This window comes from Lemur catta, chromosome 3 (assembly GCF_020740605.2).
Source record: "Lemur catta isolate mLemCat1 chromosome 3, mLemCat1.pri, whole genome shotgun sequence".
NCBI lineage: Eukaryota > Metazoa > Chordata > Mammalia > Primates > Lemuridae > Lemur > Lemur catta.
The window spans coordinates 56,181,039-56,202,678 of record NC_059130.1 but is presented as its reverse complement, the minus strand read 5'-3'; the positions used below and the strand labels follow the sequence as shown (position 1 = coordinate 56,202,678).

The 21,640-nt window shown below is 37.5% G+C and overlaps 1 protein-coding gene across 1 annotated transcript; it reads right to left on the bottom strand.

Annotated features, from left to right (window-relative positions):
* Positions 1-907: 907 nt before the first annotated feature.
* GBP2 (guanylate binding protein 2) lies at positions 908-20,432 on the bottom strand. Its single transcript, XM_045547580.1, has 11 exons — positions 20,175-20,432; positions 16,101-16,309; positions 15,110-15,237; positions 14,174-14,283; positions 9,963-10,162; positions 8,849-9,091; positions 6,551-6,831; positions 5,045-5,257; positions 2,849-2,951; positions 2,368-2,561; positions 908-1,208 (listed from the first exon to the last, which is right to left on the bottom strand). Exons 2-11 carry the CDS (start codon positions 16,288-16,290, stop codon positions 1,092-1,094), a joined length of 1,779 nt encoding a protein of 592 aa, XP_045403536.1. The 5' UTR covers positions 16,291-16,309; positions 20,175-20,432; the 3' UTR covers positions 908-1,091.
* Between the last annotated feature and the right edge of the window lie 1,208 nt (positions 20,433-21,640).

The following is a 21,640-nucleotide window of genomic DNA, read 5'->3' as shown; positions in this document are numbered from 1 at the left end:
GATTCTGTTATTTACCATAAAGAACCCTGAATAATACACCTCCTGAAACAATTGTGGTAGGTTAATGTTTTGTATTAATGAACTAGTGTTGATTTTTCCTTCTGTCATCTGTTCCTTCCTAGCAAAATATTTATCCTAAGTGGCTTTGAGGATATAATGTCATATCAGAGGGGCAGAGAGAAAGATGGAATCAAGTTTTAGGTTTTATAAAATTATAGCCATGGTCCTCAGAGAAATGGAAAGGGATTTATTTTAAGTTTGAGTTACAGCATTCCTTTCTGTGATTGTGGACGTTATCCTCTAAACTCCAGAAAGGAGAAAAGACTAAGAAAGGGAGATCAGATGAGAGCAAGATAGGTGGCCTAAGTTGGGGCAGTCATTACGTAGAGGGTTTACATAGACAGTGAAGGTGGGGCCTCCACTCATACCTGCATTCTGCACAGAGGCGACCACCTCCTCTGCCAGTGTCCAGGAGTTTCATCAGTGCTCACAGACCATGCAGCCTCCACTCAAGTGAGAACTAACTGTGCACTGTCTGTACCCTGAAGCCAATTAAGTATCCCAGATTTCTCTCATTTGCAGCTGCGTGTGATCAAAAAACCGCTGGACAGGAGTGATGCTCAACTGTGCCTCATGGTTTTGTTCAGTCATATTAGATTTTCTCTGTGTTCACAACATGCCAACCCTATGCTAGGACCAAAGTAAATCCTTGAGTAAGAGCATGGAACTGGCGAGGGGAAAAAAGTCTACCTTGAACAGAAAATGTATGATATCTCTTCATTGTAAAATGCATCCCAATTTTACAATTTAATATCTCTCTTGAGTCCCTGTGCATGATTTCAAATATAGGATCCAGTTAAAGATCATATTAATAATTAGTACCATAAATAAGCATGAACTGAATTGCTCTGTGGGTGAAACATTGGCTTTATAATTAAACTTCACTTTGCAAATTTTATGGCTCAACAATAATGCAAGCATCATGATTTCAAGTCAAGTTCAGTGGCTGTTGTTTGGCCTTCTGAAGTTGCTCATTCATTTTGTTCCTTGGGGAGGGGAAGCTAGATGCAGACATTGTGTTTCCTGAATTTTTACAGTATGATACACGATGGACCTGACGGTGTGCTTCTTCTCTGGAGATCCCGGATTTCCTGATGAAGTTTCTGGCTCTCATTCTGGAATCCCTCCTTGAGAAGTCGTTCCTGTTCCTGAAAGGGAAAGTGGAGACTAAACTCGTATGGCCTGACATATTTCCCATATTTGCCAAATTAGTTTCCATTTTGGTACTTATGTCAATCCCTCCATAGCTTTTGACACTCTTTCTTAAAATCCTTTCTTCCCTTAACTTCCATTGTATCATTCTTTCCTGAGTCTCTTATACCTGCCAATAAATTTTCTGGTATTTCTTTAGCTTCAGAAATGTTGTTGCCTTACAGTTTATAAAATAGTGTTGACCCAGAATTTTATTCTTGAGTCTCTTCACCCACATGCAACACAGTCTTTCTGAAAAAAACATCGCTTTCCTTTTTTTTTTTTTTTTTTTTGCTTCATCTCTGATCTGTATATTAATAGTATGGACTTTCAAATATATATCTAGGAAGATATGAAAGATGGGTGATTTTCAGCTGTAAGGTTACTGTATAATTCAGAATCAGGGCAGATGTTTAATCAGTGAATTTAGTACAAGTCTCTGTAATTTTGGTGGCAGGGGTAACAAAAATAAGTTAAGGCGATCAGGGCCTACAGTAACTCATAGGGAATTTCTGGGCCAACATCCAGATTCAACATAGATGCAGAGTAGAGCCTGGAGAGCAGGAAGGTACTAGAAACATGGGCACTTAACCAGTGTGCTTAAGTTAGTAGATGATAAAGGAGTCTTTCTGCTCATTTGGGTGCTTTCAGAGACAAAGTCATATACCAGGTATGGCAGGAACAAAATCCCTATGGATCCCACTCAGAAAAGACAGGCTGGGTATGTCACCAGGCAGTCTGATGAAGAAAAGTTACTTATTGCTCATGAAATCATAATTTTCATAATTTCATAATTTGTCAAATGAGAAAATAATAGTTCCTATGCCATTGGATAAAGACTTGATCTTGGAATGCCTATAAAACACTCCTGGAGTGCTTAGTAATGAATCGCTACTGTATGTTGGTGATAGCATAATGAAAGATTCCATGGGATTTTATCCTGCAAGTAAAACAGCCTTTAGTAATCAGATGGCCAGGGTAAAAGAAGTTAGGGAATGAAAAACATAGTAGAATTTCTGGGTAAGAAAGTTTTTTGGGGGAGGCATTAGGTTCTCACCCGTATGCTTTTTGATTTGGGACACTGGAAGAGAACATTGAGATGATGCACTTGGATACCTGAAGTTTAAGGCTTATTGTCTTCTCCTGCTCTGCCAGCAACTGTGCTCTGTCTCTCTCCATCTTCTCAGTCAATTGTCTCAGATGTTCCTGATAGCTCTTCTCTTTCTGTTCCATCATCTGCTCATTCTTTTTTTGCATTTCCTGCAACATTTTGTTTGCAGCTTCTGCAGATTCAACCTTTATGCGTTCCACTGATGAAGAAAAATAAGCAGAGAAATATGAATAATAAATCACGTGTTCCTTTTGCCTTTTCCCCTTTTTTGTTTTGTTCTCATGTCATTGAGAAAACTGGTTGTAATTTTTTCACTGAGTAACCAGAAGAGAGATGACCATATATACCAGTTAAGAAAAAACTACCACAGAACTAGGAATGATAGTTGCTATTCCTTCCCTACAATAATAATTCCAGGTGGACCGATATTGTTAACTAACATTTCTAGGGCTTTCCAGCCATCAGAGTGCTTTCAGCTTTTCCTACCTTCAATCTCTTTTTCCTTTTCTGTGAGTGACTGATCAGTCTGTAGAAGTGCATCAGCCACATCCTCCTTGGACTCGAAGTATTTTTTCAGCATCTCTTCTGCCTAGTTACACAGGAAGTTAGAATGAGGAAATAAAGACTATGGGTTAAGGCAAAACCCTGCAATATATATATTAATTTGACGTATTAAATAATTTTAGCACCCTAGTAACAATTCACTTTGTAATTCAAATAGCATTTCAAATTTAGTATGTCTAAAACCCAACTCTGGATCCCCCTTCAAATCTGTTCTTTTCCAATCATCTCAACTTTAATAATTAGAAACTTTATTCATCTAACAAAATCCTTGATACCTTCTTTGTCTCATACATCCCATACACAATCACCTGTTAATTGTGTTGGCTTTAGCTTCAAAATACAACCAGAACCCATCACGTGTCACCTGCTCCACCCAAACACCCTAGTCCAAGCAGCACCACCTTTAGCCTGGACCGTTGCTACAGCATCAGAATTGGTCTCTCTGCAACCACTCTTTCTTCCCTACAGTCTATTCTTCTCAGAGCAGCCAGAGTTTTGCTATATTATTTTAAGAAAGATCATACCACTCTCATACTCAAAACCCTCTATTAACTTTCCAACTCATCAAAATAAATTCCCAACTTCTTTCAGTGGACTTCAGCATACTCCCTTATCTGGCCTCTATGTTCTGACCGCTCTTCTGACCCTATCACCTGCCAGCCTCTCCTTGGCTCACTGCCTGCTAGCACATTAGCTTTTTTGCTATTCCCAGAATATAAGCCAATTTATTCTTCTGAACCATTTCTTGAATGCTTGAAACTTTCTTCCCTTAGAAGTCCACCGGCTCATTCCCTAACCGCTTTGAAGATTCTTAAAACTTTACTCATCTCAGAGGCCTTTTCTAAGAACACATGCACAAAATTGTTCCACATTTCCTTCCTCTTCTATAACTGTATTCTGCTTTTTTATTCTTCAGAGCTTTTTTGTCACTTTGACAGAGACTGCTAGAGTCATCCTAAATATCTCTTCTCTTCTGTGTACTTATAAAAGAACTCTGATTTTTTCCTAGCTAGGTGCATGGAAGATCATGATAATATACTGTCTTTTCTACTCAACATTCCTTATAGCTGGGCTGCCCATAAGATTAATTTCTGGCCAAAAACATGCAATCAGAAATGTTATATAGTACTTCTCAGAAATCTCTTGAAAGGAAGTTGACTCATAATCCTTTTACTCTTCTGTTTTTCCCTTTTCCTTTCCACCTATAATGTGGAACCAAAGGCTGAAATTCTAAGAGCCATCTTAGAGCATAAATTGACCTTGAAGATGGAGGCCATGTGCTAAGGGGCTGGAATAGAACAAAGGGAGGGGTCTGGGACCAAGATGAATATGGAGTCGTCATAGCAGCACTGGGCTCCCTCTTCCTGACTTCTTATGAAAAAGAAAGAAACATTTGCATTTTTTAAGCCACTGGTTTTTTTTGTTTTCATTTTAAATAATATATAGCCAAACCTAATTCTAACTGATATAACCTGAGTATATCAGCATTGAAGAACTGTTAAGAGCACAGATTCTGCTACCTGATCTTGCATTCAAGCTGTACTGCTCATTAGCTGTGCGACATAGGGCGAGTCTTTGTACTTCTCTGTGCCTCAATTATTTTTATAAAATTGGGGTATTAAAAATACATACTTTGTACGATTGTTGTGTGTATTAAATGAATTAAGCTCTTAGCCCAGTTCCTGGATCACAGTAAGTGCTATCTAGGTATTAACTGTTATTGTTATCTGTCAGTAAGGTATAATTTGCTTATTGCCTGTTAAGTACTTTGAGAGAACTTGGTCTTTGTTTTGTTTTGTTTTTTTCTTAATTGCTCTATCCCCAGCAAGTTGACAAGTGTCTGGCATGCAATTAGGCCAAAATAAATAATGACTGAATGGATAAATAAATAAATGAGTAAAGCCCATAAACATTTTTTGAGGGCTCAATCTGGGCTTCCAATGAGGAACTTGGTATCTATCTTATGGTAGGCTCTCTTATTGAATGAATCAGTAAATGAATGAACCAAAGGCCGAGGTCCTATGTACCAATCACAGTACCATTTTTTTTTTGTTCTCAGTGGGGTTGAAAGAGTCTCCTTAGCAAGTCCCCAGAAATGGTACCCACTGTGTAGTTTACCTGTATTCCCTTTCTGGGTGCCTGATAGTACTTATTCTTCAGTTCCTGCTTCTTCTGAATAAAGAGATGGTAACCTCCTGGTTTAGAAAATGTCCCTTGCTTCACATCTTCTTCTAGAGGGCCAAAAATATCCTGAAGTAAAGCCATGCAACAATCTGATGATGCTTTCAAATTCTGCTTACAAAAGTCATCTCGCTTTGCTTCCAACTGGGCCTGTGAAGTTACAAAATACACAGATGATACAGTAAAGCCATGAGGATGTTAACCACATATAGACTACTGGGAGGCACTTCTCTCACAGAGATTGTGGCATCTAGATAGGGCCACACTCCTCACCTTCCCTAAGACAAGTGCTAGTTGCAAAAATGTATCTGCTTCTTTGTGGTTTCCTGGAGCTGCTTTCCCTGTTTTCCTGCTTCAGAGAATGATTCTCAAAGCACAGATACTGTTTCAGATGAAACTTTCATCTTCAAGTCTTTAATTTCTGGAATGGTTCAGAGCACCAACACTGGACTCAGGCAGGCCTGTGCTACCACGTTGTGGCTTTGTGACATTCAGCTTTTGTGAACTGAGGATTCCTTGTCTGTGCAACAGGGGGATAAATAGCTATCCTAGATTTCTCAGCAGGATTATATGAAGTGATGTAAAATATTAAGCCCACTGACTTTCCTGGAAGTGCTCAGTAAGGGGCAAGTGATTATTTACTACATTCACTAATGTGAGAATATTTTTGTGTATTTTCTCAATATAGGGCTAATGAAAGTAATGAAGATTGTACCAGAAGTATTTTTCAGTATTTAGAAAGTCTAATAGAACAGCACATTTACCTACATTAACTCAGTCAAGATAATATGTATCAAGCTTTTTTCTTCCTTAGGTCGAAAGGGTGCTGATCATCTGCTGACACTGACTACCTAGCTTCGCCAGAACCTCTGACTGCAGCAACGTACCATTTGCACAGCTCTGCCTTGCTAGCCAGAGGAAGGGTTTTCACTTGTCAAGTGGTCATTCTTCAGGCAACAATACTTCCTTAACTTGGAATGAGGCAGACTTTAAAAACATTCTCTAATAAAATTCTTATGACTGGTTTTTCTTTCTTGGTCTTCTGAATGTTTTACCGCTGACTTACATTAAGAAAAAAATCCACAAATTTTTAGGGTTATTTAAAAAATAATTGAATCCTCATGAAAGCAATGCATTTTTGCAACTTTAAAAGAAAAAAGTAAAATAATCCTTTATAAATGCAGTTGTGTAATGTACTTATTTGCTTCAAACACGGCACTCAGAGGAGTGGAAATGAACAAAAAAATGGATTTTTATAAAAAACTTGGCTAGTTATGGTGCCATTTTTTATAAGTCTAGACTAAGCATATCCTAATCTTTTAATAATGATTGCAAATATGTACACATAGCCAAGTGCTACTATTTCGGGGTCTAGAAAGAATTACTCTCCTCAAGAAGGGCCCAAATTTTTCTGCCTTTCATGACCAAGAACACCAAATATACCCATAATTCCTTCTGGAACTTTTGGTCCACATCCTTGAAAGAGCTTTTCATGAAGACTTCAACGGCCTCTCTCTCACTGGCCCTGTGCAAGTCCAGCAGCTCCTGGAGGGTCTCTGTGGGCAGCTGCACCTTCTGGCCCATCTGCTGGTCATAGTGGGCAATGGCCTTTTGCACTGCAGCCGAGTTCTCTATGTGGGCCAAGGCCAGGACTGCGTTCTCCATGCAGGGCAGATCCCCGCTGCTGATGGCACCGACATAGGTCAGCACAAGGCTCTTTAGGCCTACAGGAAGGAATTTAAAAAATTGTGAGTATCAGTTGGTGGACAGAGTATTTTGTATGTTGTGAGTGTCACAAATAATGGTTTCAAGGATTTTCTGAGAAAGAATAGTAATAAAATAATTTCTTAACCTCTAGGTGCAGAGGAAATTAAAGATACTCTTTTCTCCTGTTTGTTTCACCCAAAAGGAAGATGTTGGAATGCAAAGATTACATTAAGGGTATTTTGAGGCTTAAATATCAGGTCTAGATCTTTTCTAACCCTTCCTGTCTCTTATCTCTCCCTGCATTCCTTTTTTCTCTTCACTCCTAACTTATTAAAAAAAGTCAAGGAGAAAACTTAGCCTTTTTCATTTTTATTTTCTTTGGTGGTGCAGGCCACTAGTCTTGTGTTTGGTTTAGGTAAATGGGTCATCAAGATATTCTCTTATCAAAGAGCTACAGATGGGGTGACCAACTCATCTGGATTTGCCCAGGGCTTTACTGGGTATAGCACTGAAAGTCACACATCCCACAAAAACCCGGTCTCAGGCAAATTGAAATGGTTGGTTACCCAAAAGGAGATAGTTCTTTGTGACTCAAGGCTGGACCTTCTCTTTATATAGTTTTAACTACCATTTGTGTGGATGACTGGTGAATTTTGTTTCCTGCCTTGATCTTATTTTTAAGTTTTGGATTTGTATATTTAATATCTGTACAATATCTCTTACTGTATATATCAGAAGACATTCAATATTAAATAATCCAAATATAAACAACTTCATCCACTCTGAAAAATGATTCCTCCTCCTGATATTACTATCTCAGTAAACAATACACCCATTCAAGCAGCTTGTTAAGCTTGAAACTCTGGAGACAGGTTTGGCCCTTCCTTCTGTTTATTCCCTGCATACATCTGTCATCATGCCCTTTGGATTTGATATCCAAAATATGGTTCAATCTTGTCTGTTTTGGCCATCTTCACTGCCACAGTCTTAGCCTAACCCAATCCTCATTTATTGCTAAACCACTGCAAACAGCATCCATTCTCTCATTCCCTCCCTTACAACTCTCCAACAAATTATCTGCAAAATACTCTAAGAATAAATACAAATATAAATTTTACCTCACTGCCCAAAATTCTTCAAGATCCTCCCATAGAGTTTAGCACAAACGCTAATCTCCTTCAAGTCCTCTGCCCGTCCTTTCAAGACCCAATCTCTGCTAACTTCTCCAATCGTGGCACCACTCTGATTCAGGCCACTCTTGATCCAATCACCTGTCTTTCTTCCATTTTCTTGAAGTTGCAAAGTTCTTTCCTGCCTCAGGCCTTCCCCCATGACATCATCTCTGTCTTTAAAGCTATTATTCCTTCCTCTTCTGATTAACTCCTACTCATTTTTAAGTTCTCATCTTACATGTGACTTTCAGAGACAAACATTCTCTATCACACAGTGTAAATGATATCTACCTTCTCAGACTCTTTGCTCTTTCATAGCAGTCTATTATGTTGATTTATTGTGTTAATCACTCTATCTACCATTATAAATTTTCAAACTTTTAAAAAATATCTTTTGCTCCTATTATGCTGTAATGAGACAAGAAAATCGCATTTCTCTTAGTCACCATTATACCCATATGTTATCAACATTCCCTAAATATTTTCAAACTGCTTAACAAGAAAATTACACTCTAGTTAGTGGCAAAGTCTCACTTATAAAAAGTATTTGCTTTTTTCTTTGTTGTTCTGTATGTACCTCCTGGAAAGCTATTTCACAAATGTGGAGCTGAGAAGTCGGTGGAAAAGGTTGCTACAGCAGAATTAGATTCTAGTTATCTTCTTTTTTCTCCTTGCTGTTATGAGTATGAGATGCACTAGAAGGGGTTTTAGTTTTCATGTAAAATTAATGTGATCTTTGTGTTATATTTTCTTTGGCATCATTAGACTATGTATTTGTCAGAAGTGACTCTTTTGCTTTCTTATCTTCTACAATGGGCAGAAGGAACGTCTAAGTAGGAAATGGGGAGAGAGAGCAACTCACGAGGCCCGTTGACTGTGATGCCACCTGAGAGGGTCTTGGCACGGGAATGGCTGAGGATGTAGGAACAGAATTCTGCAACTTGCTCTTTGAATTCAGGGTTCAGATCTTCCTCCTTTAGCTCTTCCAAGTGGACAAGGTACTTCCTCTGAGCAGGCCGGTCGAAAATGAAGCACTTCTTCTCAGGGAAAAACTTTCGGATACACAATCGAGGCTCATTAAAGTTTTTAATTTTCTTATCACTACCTGCAGGAATGAAAATTAGGGGTGGTAAAACTTCAAACTGAATACTACAAATGTATGATCCTACAATTCTATCATTTTCACAAAGCCTATGTAAGGAGAAAATTAATGATAAGGGAGAAATTTTTAAACATTAAATTGGTAGAGAAAGAAAAATGTTTTTCCAAGAAGAGGGAAATAATGCCACTACTAGAGATCTATTCAAAGGAAAAGAAGTCATTATATCAAAAAGACATTTGCACCCAAATGTTTATCACAGTACAATTCACAATTACTAAGATATGGAATCAACCTAGGTGCCCATCAATTGATGAGTAGATAAAGAAAATGCAGTATATGTGTCATGGAGTACTACTCAGCCATAAAAAGGAATGAAATAATGTCTTTTGCAGCAACTTGGGTAGAACTGGAGACCATTATCCTAAGTGAAGTATTTTAGGAATAGAAAAACAAATACCACATGTTCTCATAAGTAGGAGCTAAATGATGGATACATATGATCATAAAGTCGTGTAATGGACATTGGAAATAAAGGAAGAGGGAGAGTAGGAGGAAGAAGAGGAATAAAAAATTACCTATTGGCTACAATGTACACTATTCTGGTGACAAGTATACTAAAAGCCCTGATTTCAGCATTATACAATTCATTCATGTAACAAAAAACACTTGTACTCCCTAAATCTATTGAAATAAAAAAATGCTATTTAAAATTGGATTCAATTGATTTAGTCAAGCAGTACTTTAATTTCCACTAACAGAAAAATCAAGAAAACACAGTTACAAAATTATAACCTTCACCATCTACACAGGAATGGTCATTCTGATCTTGTTTTCTCTGTATTTGTTACCCAACCCAAACATCAGGCCCAATAACCTGGTTTTAGCTTCAGTGAATGCTCCAGGTACTCATCAGCAGAGATGGGTTGTCCATTTACTTCCAGCGCTAGGGAGAAATCTCTGAGAGTCCACACAAATGCTGGAAAGAAGCTCACAAAGTCAGCTGAGTCTTCTACCTGACTCTTGTTATCAGGTGAGGATTTTGCCCTGATTCGATCTGTCAGCTCTGTCACATAGCTGAGATGCTAAATTAAGAAAACTATAGAAAAAATGTCACTTTTATACCACATTTTATCCGAGTACTTAGCTAAACTAATTTTTTTCTCTTTATTAGCTGATTCATTCATTCATAAACATTTAATCACAGACTTCACTCATTCACAAGCATTTATTGAGCACCTACTATGAAACAGGCACTGTCTTAGGGACTAAGATTATTACAGTAAAGGAGACAATGCTATCATTATAAAACTTACATTTTGATGATGAAGACAGACAATAAACAAGTAAACAAATATAATAAAATCTCAGATATTGACAACAATTGTCTTGAAGAAGAATGAAGTCAGCAAAAGTTTAGAGAAAAACTATGTGTAACTGCATGTGGTGTTGCTTTATGTTGTCTAGTTGTCTAGGTAAATTCTTTCTGAGGTTGTAATTGAGAAGTGATCTGAATGAACTGAGGAAGCCAGCCATGCAGAAGTCCATTGGAGGAGCATTCCAGACAGAGGCCACAGAACCTGCAATCCTGTAGACAGGAAATCACTGAATGTGTTCAACATATATTGAATATCAAGAAATCCAGTGTGGTAGGACAGAAGTCTTAAAAGAAACAGGAGTCAAGGTCAGGCCCAGTGGCTCATGCCCTTAATCCCAGCACTTTGGGAGGCCAAGGAGGGAGATTGCTCCAACCCAGGAGGTCAGGGTTGCAGTGAGCTATGATTACTATGATCACTTCACTGCACTCTAGCCTGCCAGGTGACAGAGCAAATAAGACACTGTCTCAAAAAAAAAAAAAAAAAAAGAAAAAGAAATAAGGGTCAGGACATAAACCAAAGTAAGAAGTTTAAAATTTTATCAAAACTTAATGAGAATCCATTGGCAGGTTTTGAACGGAGAGAGGATATGATTTTTTTTTAAAGATCATACTGGCTGGCAACACATCTGAGTCAAATGTGTAAGCAAACAAAACAGTTAGGTAGTTGAGGAGATAAACAAGATGAGAGACGATGGAAACTTAGACTAGAGGAAGGGTGGGGAAGGCTGCATTAATTTAGCCGTAATCAAATAAGGTCGTATTCAAGAAACTTCAATTAGATACAGTTAAAAATGTACCTCATTTTGTAAAACTCTAACTACTATGTACTTGATAATTTCAAAAAATGAAAACTTTGGTAATTTTAAAGTTAACTAACCTTTTAATGACTTTTCTGTGTTTGCTTTTTGTTGAAAAGCATTTGAATATTTGGTTGCGGCATGGAAGTCCACAGTTTCAGTTGATCCCCTAGATGGGTATCAGTCATTTGTGATCTTAAGGGCATCTTGATTTGGGTTGGGTAGGAGAATGTAGATTAATAGCAATAAATGGTTGAAAAGCAAGAAAGCATTTTTCAGGAATATTGCCAAAGGCATGGGTATTCTACTGCATTTCTCCATATTTCAATTGTATCTTTCTTAGCACTTAAAGATGACTTTAAAATGTCATCTACTGAGAACTCAATCAATTCTATCTGTAGTTCTTTAGGTGCCTTGGTGATATCAACTAGGCAAGGCTGAAATACTAATTTGAGTGGGATGTCATGATTCTCAAAGTCAGTGAACCTTTCATTGTATTCTCCAATTAATAGGTCTATACCAGCTATGTATTCTTCAGTCAATTTGCATATATCATCCTCCTCATCAGTGACCTTGTTAACTGGGGAAAACGTTCATCAAAATTTCCTTTTGAAGAAATGCTTTGTAAAAAAGATAGCTTTTTTTTGAAATGCTTGGATTTTTTTTGCCACATATCATACATAGGCTTAACTTTACCTTTCAAAGAAATATTCAAGTCGTTTCAATTTGACATATCACACAGAAATGCTGAATACCTATAGAAATCTTCTTTCAGTAATTCACATTGCTGATTTTGTTCTTCACGAACTATCTGTTCTTGCAGAGATAAAATTTTGCCTAACACCTGTCCCTGTGATAGCCAATGCACTTTAGAGTGATGCAGCAAATCCACACTGAATACTTCTCATTCGACTTTTCCATGTTATGAAACTGACTATGCTGTGTTGCATTTGCACGAATATAGTTAACAATACTTATAACTTGTTGCAAAGTGTCATTTAAAATAGTAGCTTTAGCATAGAGATTTTTCTGAAGCAAGATATGATAAAAAGAAATGAGAGCATCTGGATCTGTTAATACATTTTTAATCTGTGCAATAAACCCTTCATGTTTTCCTGTCATGAAAGGTGCACCGTATGTCCACACACTCACTAAATTTACCAAATCCAGTCCAACTTCACAACATTTATTTTGAAAGTTGTTGAAAACATCTATTCCCTGTGTTCTGTCCGCCAGAGTGCCCAAGTGAGTAACTCTTCATAGAAAGAAAATCTTCTGTTATGACCCAAATGAAGTATAAAACCTGCATCAAGTCAGCAGTATCAGTTGATTCATCTGAAGTGACTAAATAATATATATTTTCCTTTTGAAGTATTGAATAAAGTTGTTTTGTTAAGTTGAAGGCTAATTCATGCTCACAATCAGTTGTTCTCCTTGAAAGAGGCAGTTATTTGTACTTTGAAACATTACTGGGCTCTAAGCATCCTACAACTTCAGCAATGCATTCTCTCACAATTTCTACAGAACAGAACACAGGGAATAGATGTTTTCAACAACTTTCAACTGAATGGCTTCCCTTTCTCCTCTCGAGTATATAAGCTACTTTATAAGTTACATCAGTGGCATTATTTCCAGGTCTTATTGCTTTTGCTTTTCATTTTTTAATTTCTGCAATACAACCTTTCATGTCTCTCCTAATTTAAAATATCTGTGGTCCTTACGAGTGTTATAATGCTGATGAGCATTGACTTTCTTTAATGTTGATATTGCAGTATCACAAAGCAAGCAAATCATTTTATCTTTAACAGACACAAGATAATATTGCAATTCCCAATCCTCATTGAAAAAATGTTTTCTTCCTTCAGCATTCTCTGTTTAAGCATACAGAATTAAAAAACACGGTGGAGCTGTGCATCTATTCACAAATTCCACTTCAAACAGAAACACAGCACACCAATGTCAAAAACTGATAACAGACTGGTGTACTTGACCCGCATAAACTCTTGCCAACCAGCCTCATGGGTGCGATTGTGGTGCCAGTCAGGCGGGAGAAGTTAGAACTAAATCATGAGCATAACAGCCATCAGTTTAGCCGTTATGGCTTACTAATGTTCTAATTGTGCCAGTCAATACAGGAGGATTATTTTGTTGAAACTTATTTTTTTTATTCTTATTTCAGCATACTATGGGGGTACAAAAGTTTAGGTTATGTATATTGCCCTTGCCCTTCCACTCCCCCCCCAAGTCAGAGCTTCAAACATTTGAAACTTATTTTATTCTTCGGTTTTTTAAATATGTTCATTTTAAAAATAAAATAAAAATATAAAAGATGAACAAAATGTATTAATAAAAATAAAAGGACTTGTTCTAAAAAATGTGGATTCAGTCAAAAGGGCACACTTAAGGACCTAAAAGGCCACATGTGGCTTAAGGCCACAGGTTCCCCACCCCTGGGACCTGTGACATGCAAGGTTTGGGATCAAAAAATAATTACCACGTAAGACCACTTGAGATGTCTGCAAAGGAAATATCATCTATAGAGTACAGCTAGGTGTCAGTTAGAAGGCAACATTTAGAGAAGATAATAAGAATATACAGATTTCTGGAAGTGAGAGCATAAGTTCAAGAGAACGTTAAATGTTTAGACATGGACAGGAGATTAAGTCAGATAGAGGATGTACAGAACCTTGTGTTGCTGAGTTTCTAAGAATATGTGTGACCAGGAAGGTTTGAATTCCTGGTGGAGATTGCGGTAAAAGTGGAGATTGAGGTAAAACAAGATGTTGAGCATAACGGGATCCATTAAAGAGGAGACTTACATACTTCAGTACTTGCTTGGCCCTGTGCCTGGTGAAAAAGCGAAGCCATTCATTTTTAGATTAAATGCTGTTCTAGACCACAATAAAAGGATACTGCAGTTGGTCCATGGCCTGCTGGTTGATGGTTCCCATGCTGTTGTACACGAAGATGCTGCTCAGGAGGATGGCCAGTGCAAAGATCCAGGAGTCATTCTGGTTGTCTCCCTGGAAGTCAGGGTAGAAGCCATACGGAAGAGTGACTAAGAGAATGTGCGGCCATTTCAGAGAGGTGGAGACTGAACCCCAGCTGTGTCTCTCATTAGCTGTGGAAACTTAGGTAACTCACTTCCCTATGCAATATTTGTTTCCATCTGTAGAACGAATGTACAATATTCAATGTATGATGTATAATTTAAATAAGGCATCATACATAACTTGTATATGACAGTGGTAAGTACATAAGCACTTGATTAGCAGTAGCTATTTTGATCAGCTGCCAAAGTTCAGACTGGTATCCCGAACTTAGTTTGTGACCCTCTTCCACGTCCATGACACATCCCGGTAAGAAACACTTTAGACAGTAATTAAAATAAGCTCCTTTAATAAGAGTTTTCTATGTCCAAGAATTGTATAGTAGTAATACATTACCCTTAGTGAATAAAGACATTAGTAGATCTTAAGCTTTGCTTCTCTTTCTAGCAGTGCTGCTGTGGATGTGAATATTCTTACCATCTCTCAGGGTCCCCACTGTGAAGAGTCAGACATGTGAGTAAAATGTCCAGTGAGGTTTAAAGGCGCCTTCAGTAGCCTCACCAAAACATATTACTATAATATTAAAGAAACAACTAAAAATGTCATTAGCCATTATTTTATGGGTTGACCCATAATTAATCAATTGGATTTACTATCTACTCTGAATGCTTAAACCAAGTAAATTAAAAAATAATACATTAATATGATTAATTAGAGCCATAAATCAAGGAGTAGGAGTGATAGTGCAAAGAAGGCTACTGATCTGACATATGTAGAATTTAACAGATTTATTTTTTACCTTCTCTACATCTCCCAGGCCCTCAGTGTCCAGCAGAACTAAAGTGTGGTCTGGCTTCTTGGGATGAGGCACACACCACATCCAGATTCCCTTGGTGTGAGACTGCACCGTGGAGCCCAGAGAGAAGCCTGCAAAGGAGAGAGGGTGTAAGACAGGAAGGAGATTAAACAGCAGATACTTCTAGACACTGGGAAAATACTTAACATAATCAAAGTTAAAAGACATAAAAGAAACTACAGCCAGTATTAATCTTAATTATAATCCTAGAAATAGGAAAACTAGATATCCAACATAGATTGAAACATTCATTTTTCCTTAAATTTCAGTGGAAGCTTGCTGTTGCTACAGTAACATTTTTTTTTTTTTTTTGAAGACAGAGTCTCACTTTGTTGCTTGGGCTAGAGTGAGTGCCGTGGCGTCAGCCTAGCTCACAGCAACCTCAAACTCCTGGGCTTAAGTGATCCTACTGCCTCAGCCTCCCAAGTAGCTGGGACTACAGGCATGTGCCACCATGCCCGGCTAATTTTTTTTTCCTATATATATTTTTAGTTGTCCAGATAATTTTTTTATTTCTATTTTTAGTAGAGACGGGATCTCGCTCAGGCTGGTCTCGAACTCCTGACCTCCAGCGATCCACCCGCCTCGGCCTCCCAAAGGGCTAGGATTACAGGCGTGAGCCACCATGCCCGGCCGCTACAGTAACATTTTAGTAAACGTTTTATGATCCATTATTATGTAGCTAATTTTTTCATTAACACCGTATTTCTTCCAGAAAGGCACATTTATATTCTTAAATGGGAAAATAAAGCCCAAGTGGGAAGCGTCAGTTGACTCTAATCTTCCAAAGTGAATTAAAGAGCCATGATAGATTGAAAGTTAGTTTTCAATATTCACCCCCAACTCTAACTTCCTTTCCTCACACCCCTACAATGGATGCTGACAGTGTGACTGCACAGAGGGGACTCATCCAAACTCTGCTGGTGCCACTCACCCTTGTTCTTCCCAGCCAGCTTGTTCATCAGGTAGGACTTGCCCGTGCGGTAGAGGCCCACGATAGCCACCACCACCACAGGCTGGGTAATGGCGGACAGGATCTTCAAAGCTTCCTCAGTAGCCACCAGTTGCCCTTTAATGTTCTCAATGAGGCACACCGGGCCTGGCATGTGGATCTCTGAGGCCATGTTTATGGTTTTCCTTTATCTGCAAGGCAAAAGATGAAATGGAAAGCAATTTCTAGTTAGTTAGCCAAGCTGAACTTCGCAGTATGGACTAAATTTTTGTTTTCTATCCTTGAACTTTGTTTTTTGTACATTTAAAAAATTCTTGTTTCCCTTTAAGACTGTCCTATAGACTGTTCCAGTGGATCTCTTTAAGATAGCTTTATTTGGAAATAGTTAGACCTACAGAGAAGATTCACAACAGGTATGGAGAGTTCCCATATATCATTTCCCCAGCTTCCCCCAGTGTTAATATCTTACCTAACCAGAGGTAAGAGAACAATTACTGAAACTAGGATTTTAATATTGATACAATGCTACTAACTAACCCACACACCTTATTTGCATTTCAGCAGTTTTCAACTATGGTCTTCCTGCTCTAGGACCCAATCCAGGATCCCTCATTGCATGTAGTCATTATGTTTCCTTAGTCTCCTTGCATCTTTGATAATTCCTTATTCTTGTCTTTCATGACCTTGACATTTTAGAAGAGTGATTTTGTGATTTTGTAGAATATCCCTCATTTGGAGTTTTTCTGATGTTTTCTCATTATTAGATTGAAGTTACATATTTTTGGAAAGTATGTCACAGATGTGATGTTCTGCCATTTTAGTGTCTTGGATCAAAGGATTCATGAGGTTGACATGACTTATTCTGATGCTATGATCTTAACTTTGATCACTTGATCACTTTGTTAAGGTACTGCCTTCCAGATTTCTCCACTATAAAATACTATTTACCACTTTCTCACTAAAAAGTACCACTTGAAGAGACATCTTTGATACTATGCAAATATAGTCTCATCATACTTTAATATATTTTTCAGCTGTTTTTACCATCCATTGATAACTCTTGCGTGCAAATTATTTACTGTGGTGTTTGACTGAAGGTAATTTTCTATTATTCCTTCTACATTTATTAATTAGAGTTCTACTGTGAGTGAGAGTTGTCCCTTCTCCTTCATTTATTTTATTTACTCATTCAATCATTGAGTTCTATCAGTGTAGACTTATAGATATGTATTTTGCTCTGTGGGTAACACTTTTCTATTATTATTTATTTCGTTACTCAACTTGTCTGAGTTTGGTCATTGAGAGCTCATTCAAGCTGGGTCTCATGTTCATATATTCCAGGTTCATCTCATAGTTTTCCTGATTCAGCCTTAGAATCAGCCATTTCTCCCCAGAATTCTGGTTTCTATCATTGTGTAATAGTACTTAGACACCAAGATATCACACCAGGTATGTTCATTACCTCTAGGCCCTCTCAGGGGAAAAGTTAAAAAATATATGTTTATATACTAGTACATGAATACACACATCTACATTTCTTTTTTACTTATCCATTTCTATATCCAAGCTTAAGTTTCTTCTGATATTTCCAATTCCAATCCAACACAACTGAATTCATTCAAATTTTTTCCCTTTGTTTTTAACCTTTTTCTATGACTATGTGATTGTACATAATATATTTACTTACTCAATTCTAGTACACGTAAAGTAGTTTCAAAGTTATTAATTCATAACTCTGTGAAAAATAAATTTAACTAGAGTACATAATGATAGTTTTTTGTCTTTAGTCTTATGCATACAGTTAAAACACTACATACTAAAATTGCTTAAAAAATAAATAAAATTGCTTAGTTATTTCCTTCTCCATCCTCTTCTGTGTGGTTAAATTATTCATTTTTGATACAGTTAGATTCAGCCATTGGTTGTTGTTAAGTATGTATTTATTTTTTGCAATTTTGAAATATCATGGTTCCAAAAGTCAGAGCTTTACAAAAATCTGTGGCTGGAGAAGTGTCAGTTCTCCTTCACCTTATCACTCTTTTCCCATCCCAGCTGTTTTTCTATTCTTTCTATCTCATTCCTACTCATCCTCCATAGATACCAAATCTTGTTAGATTTTTGTCTTATCTTTCTTGTATTTTCTTTTCACAAATGAATGTGTGTATTTTCTTGTTCACATTTTCTAACATGAAGATTACAACGTTTAGGTATATGGAAATCCCTCCATATCAGTTCATAAAAAGCTTTCTCAACCCTTTTGACAGGTGTCTACTCGATTATGTGGCTATACCACAGTTTATTCAATCACTCTTTTATGTATGGACATTCAGATTGTTTCCAATATTTTGCAATTACAAACAATACTTCAATGAATAACTCTACTAATCTTATGCATGTGTATTTTTATATTGTTGCAGGAGTAACTTCAGGATAGATCCCTACAAGTGAGATTGCTGGGTCAAAAGCTATGAGTGTATCATTTTGTTGGGTGTTATGAAATTCCTACCCAGAAGGGTGTACCAGGTTGTATCACACCAGCTCATCTTAAATCTCATTTTTCAGAAAATGAAATTTTTTCTAGGTGTTTCACATCTTCTGACTTACTTCCAGTATTTCCTTTGGAAGCTTTTCATGTTTACATTTAGATCTTTGGATTGAACAAGGCTTAACTCTCTGAGCTCATGTATAGAGTAATAGGGAGCCTTCACCTTGGAAATGTTATGTTGAACGTATACCTACTCTTTGAAGCATGGATGCCGTCCTAACCAGCCTTAGTCCTGGTTTCTTCCAAATCTGTTCGTGGGCAGAGTCTCATCAGACTGTGGGACTGAGCTTATCTGGTAACTTCCTCCTCTGACTGTTCTGGAAGCCCTCCAAGCTACCACAGTCCATCCCGCCCACCCACTCACTGGTTCTTAATATTTGCTGCATGTCAGCATTCACATGTTTTCCACTCAAGTCTGATATCTCAAACCTGACACCTAAGTCTGTTGATTTTTGACTCCATTATGTTACCAGATTTTGATCTCTCTGTGTTTTAAGATTGAGTCTTTATTCCCTCCATGTGTATCGGTTTGCATGTTACTTGTTTCAAGTAATGGAGACACCATCAGAAAACATTCCCTGATAAACCAGGGCTTGTTTGTTGTTTGAACTCTGCTGCCTATGGAGTATTAGATACACAATTGTAAGCATATCCTCTTTAACCAGGCCTTGATAATTTGATAATTTTTTAAAGTTAAAAGAAGTAAAAATCTTTCCTCTAGTAATGCCTTAACTTTGTGTTTTAAACTTGAATGTCTCATTCCCTATAACTTAAGTGATCATGATACAATATTTATAATATCTTTAGGATACAAACAGAGGCAATAGACACTGCAGTTTTCATTCTTATCCTAAAATGAAGAGCTGTTTTCCTCAACTATGGACCTGATTACATCTGACTTGCTCTGCTGACTGCTTGTAAAAGTATCTGGCTTCCCACCTCTTCAGAGGAAGATGATAAAAAAGCCATTTATTTTTCCATGATCAGGACTTATTTCCTCTTAAAACAATGGTCCACAGAGAGGCACACTGATAGTTTCATTTTGTAGCATGAGGTACACCACCATCAAATGGGAATAAATCAACAACTGATTCAGAAAAAGTGGCCACACAAAGATTTTATAAGCTCCTAATTACAATAACTTGTTGCCTCTTTTTGAAAATTCCCAAGTTGCCTACCTTCATTTACCTATAACTGTAAAGTTTGGCCAACAAGAAAGTGATGGAGTCTGAGTTTATTTAGGTAGATACTAATAAATAAAGGTAATTTAAGATGGTGTCAAGAAATAACCTCAAAACCTCCCATCCCTGTGTAGGCTCCACCTCTGCTGCAGCCTAATTCAACACAGCAGGAGCAGAGGGCACTTAAGGGACGCGCAGCCCCCGATGAGACCAGGATTCATCAGGACTTGTGTCCCACAGCAGGCTCGGTGCAGCCTACCTGGGAGATGGCCATTTTGGACAAAACACATGGACCTTTATAAATCTTCTCCTATCTCTGCCCAGTCTTACCTGGAAGCAGAGATCCTTTAGAGTTGTCAAGAATGCAGCTTCGATGAGAAGGATATAAGTCCTTATCCTCTTCCCTCTTCTTCTGAGTTTGGCTGCAGTCCTTTCACCCTCTTTTATCTGTCGCTGGAGTTTTGTACTTTAGCCAGGCTTTGAAATGTGATAATTTTACCCTTCCAATACCTTGGGACTTTCCACAGTTTCTTCACAGACCTGAGGATTAGACAAGTTAAAAAGTAACCTCTGCAAAGAAATACAGTAATATGAAACTGAAAGTAGGAATTTCAGGAAGTAACTCACTTACTATAAAAGGACTCTCTGAGAGCTGCCCTGGTGGGAGGGTTTGACATGATTTCTCAATCAGAACATTCCAATTTTATTATTAGGAGACATCTTAAAGACTGCTTGCCCTCTTACCTGAAAAGTTTCATTGGATCATTTAAAATAATGTTTTTTAAAAAAAAAATCTCATTTGTTTTTATTTCAGCACATTATGGGGGTACCAGTTTGAGAAGGCTGGGGACGAGAAAGTCTCATATAATAATTTGTAGGTCCAATGACCCTGAATATTACGCTTATTAGCAGTGGATCTTGTAACTCATGTTTAGTGATGAGGACTGGAAGTGCCCCGAGGGAATGTCCACTTTTGAATTCTTAGCATCTGAGCCACGTCCTGACACTTAACATGTAATAAATAAATGAATAATAATGAAGAAAGTACCCATTTATTGCACACTTGATACAGACCTACTGTCAACTTCTTTACATAGATTATCCTATTGTATTCTTATCAGAAATATTTTTACCACAATGTTACAGAGAGATTTAATGACTTGTTAAAATTACAGAGCTACTTAGTAAGATCTGAACCCGAGAAGTCTTACTCCAAAACCCAGGCTATCAACTACTTCACCAACATACCTCTGTGCTTGCTAAGCGAACAATAACAATAACAATGTTTCTTGTTTGTCAGTTGCTTTATAGACCAGAAACATATATCATTTAAACACTATAATACTGCTTCACAATATGGGGTGTGTATTATTCCCTTTGTCCAAGGAAGGAAAGGAGTCAGAAAGAGGTTAAGTAACATGTCAGCCTAAAGCCAGTGACTTACACTAAGCTGGCAAGTCATTGAGTAAGATTCAGACTCGAAAATCCATTTCATTAATATCACATTATTTCTCTACTCTAAACTGCCTCTAAAAGAAAGAAAGATAGGGGGGGAAAACAGTGAGAATAAGATCCTGGGTGTGGAGGGTGTGTGTGTGTGTGTGTGTGTGTGTGTATTAATGTTGGTGAAATTGAAAGTGCAAGTAGGGCAGGATTATTTCAAAATAGAACTAATGCTGGGAAATCAGCTGCTTTTTTTCTTCCTGAACAATAATATCTATTGTTTATATCATACATCCACAAAATAGTTTCAGGACAATTTAATCTTTGTGAATTAGATGTAATTTAAGAGTAAA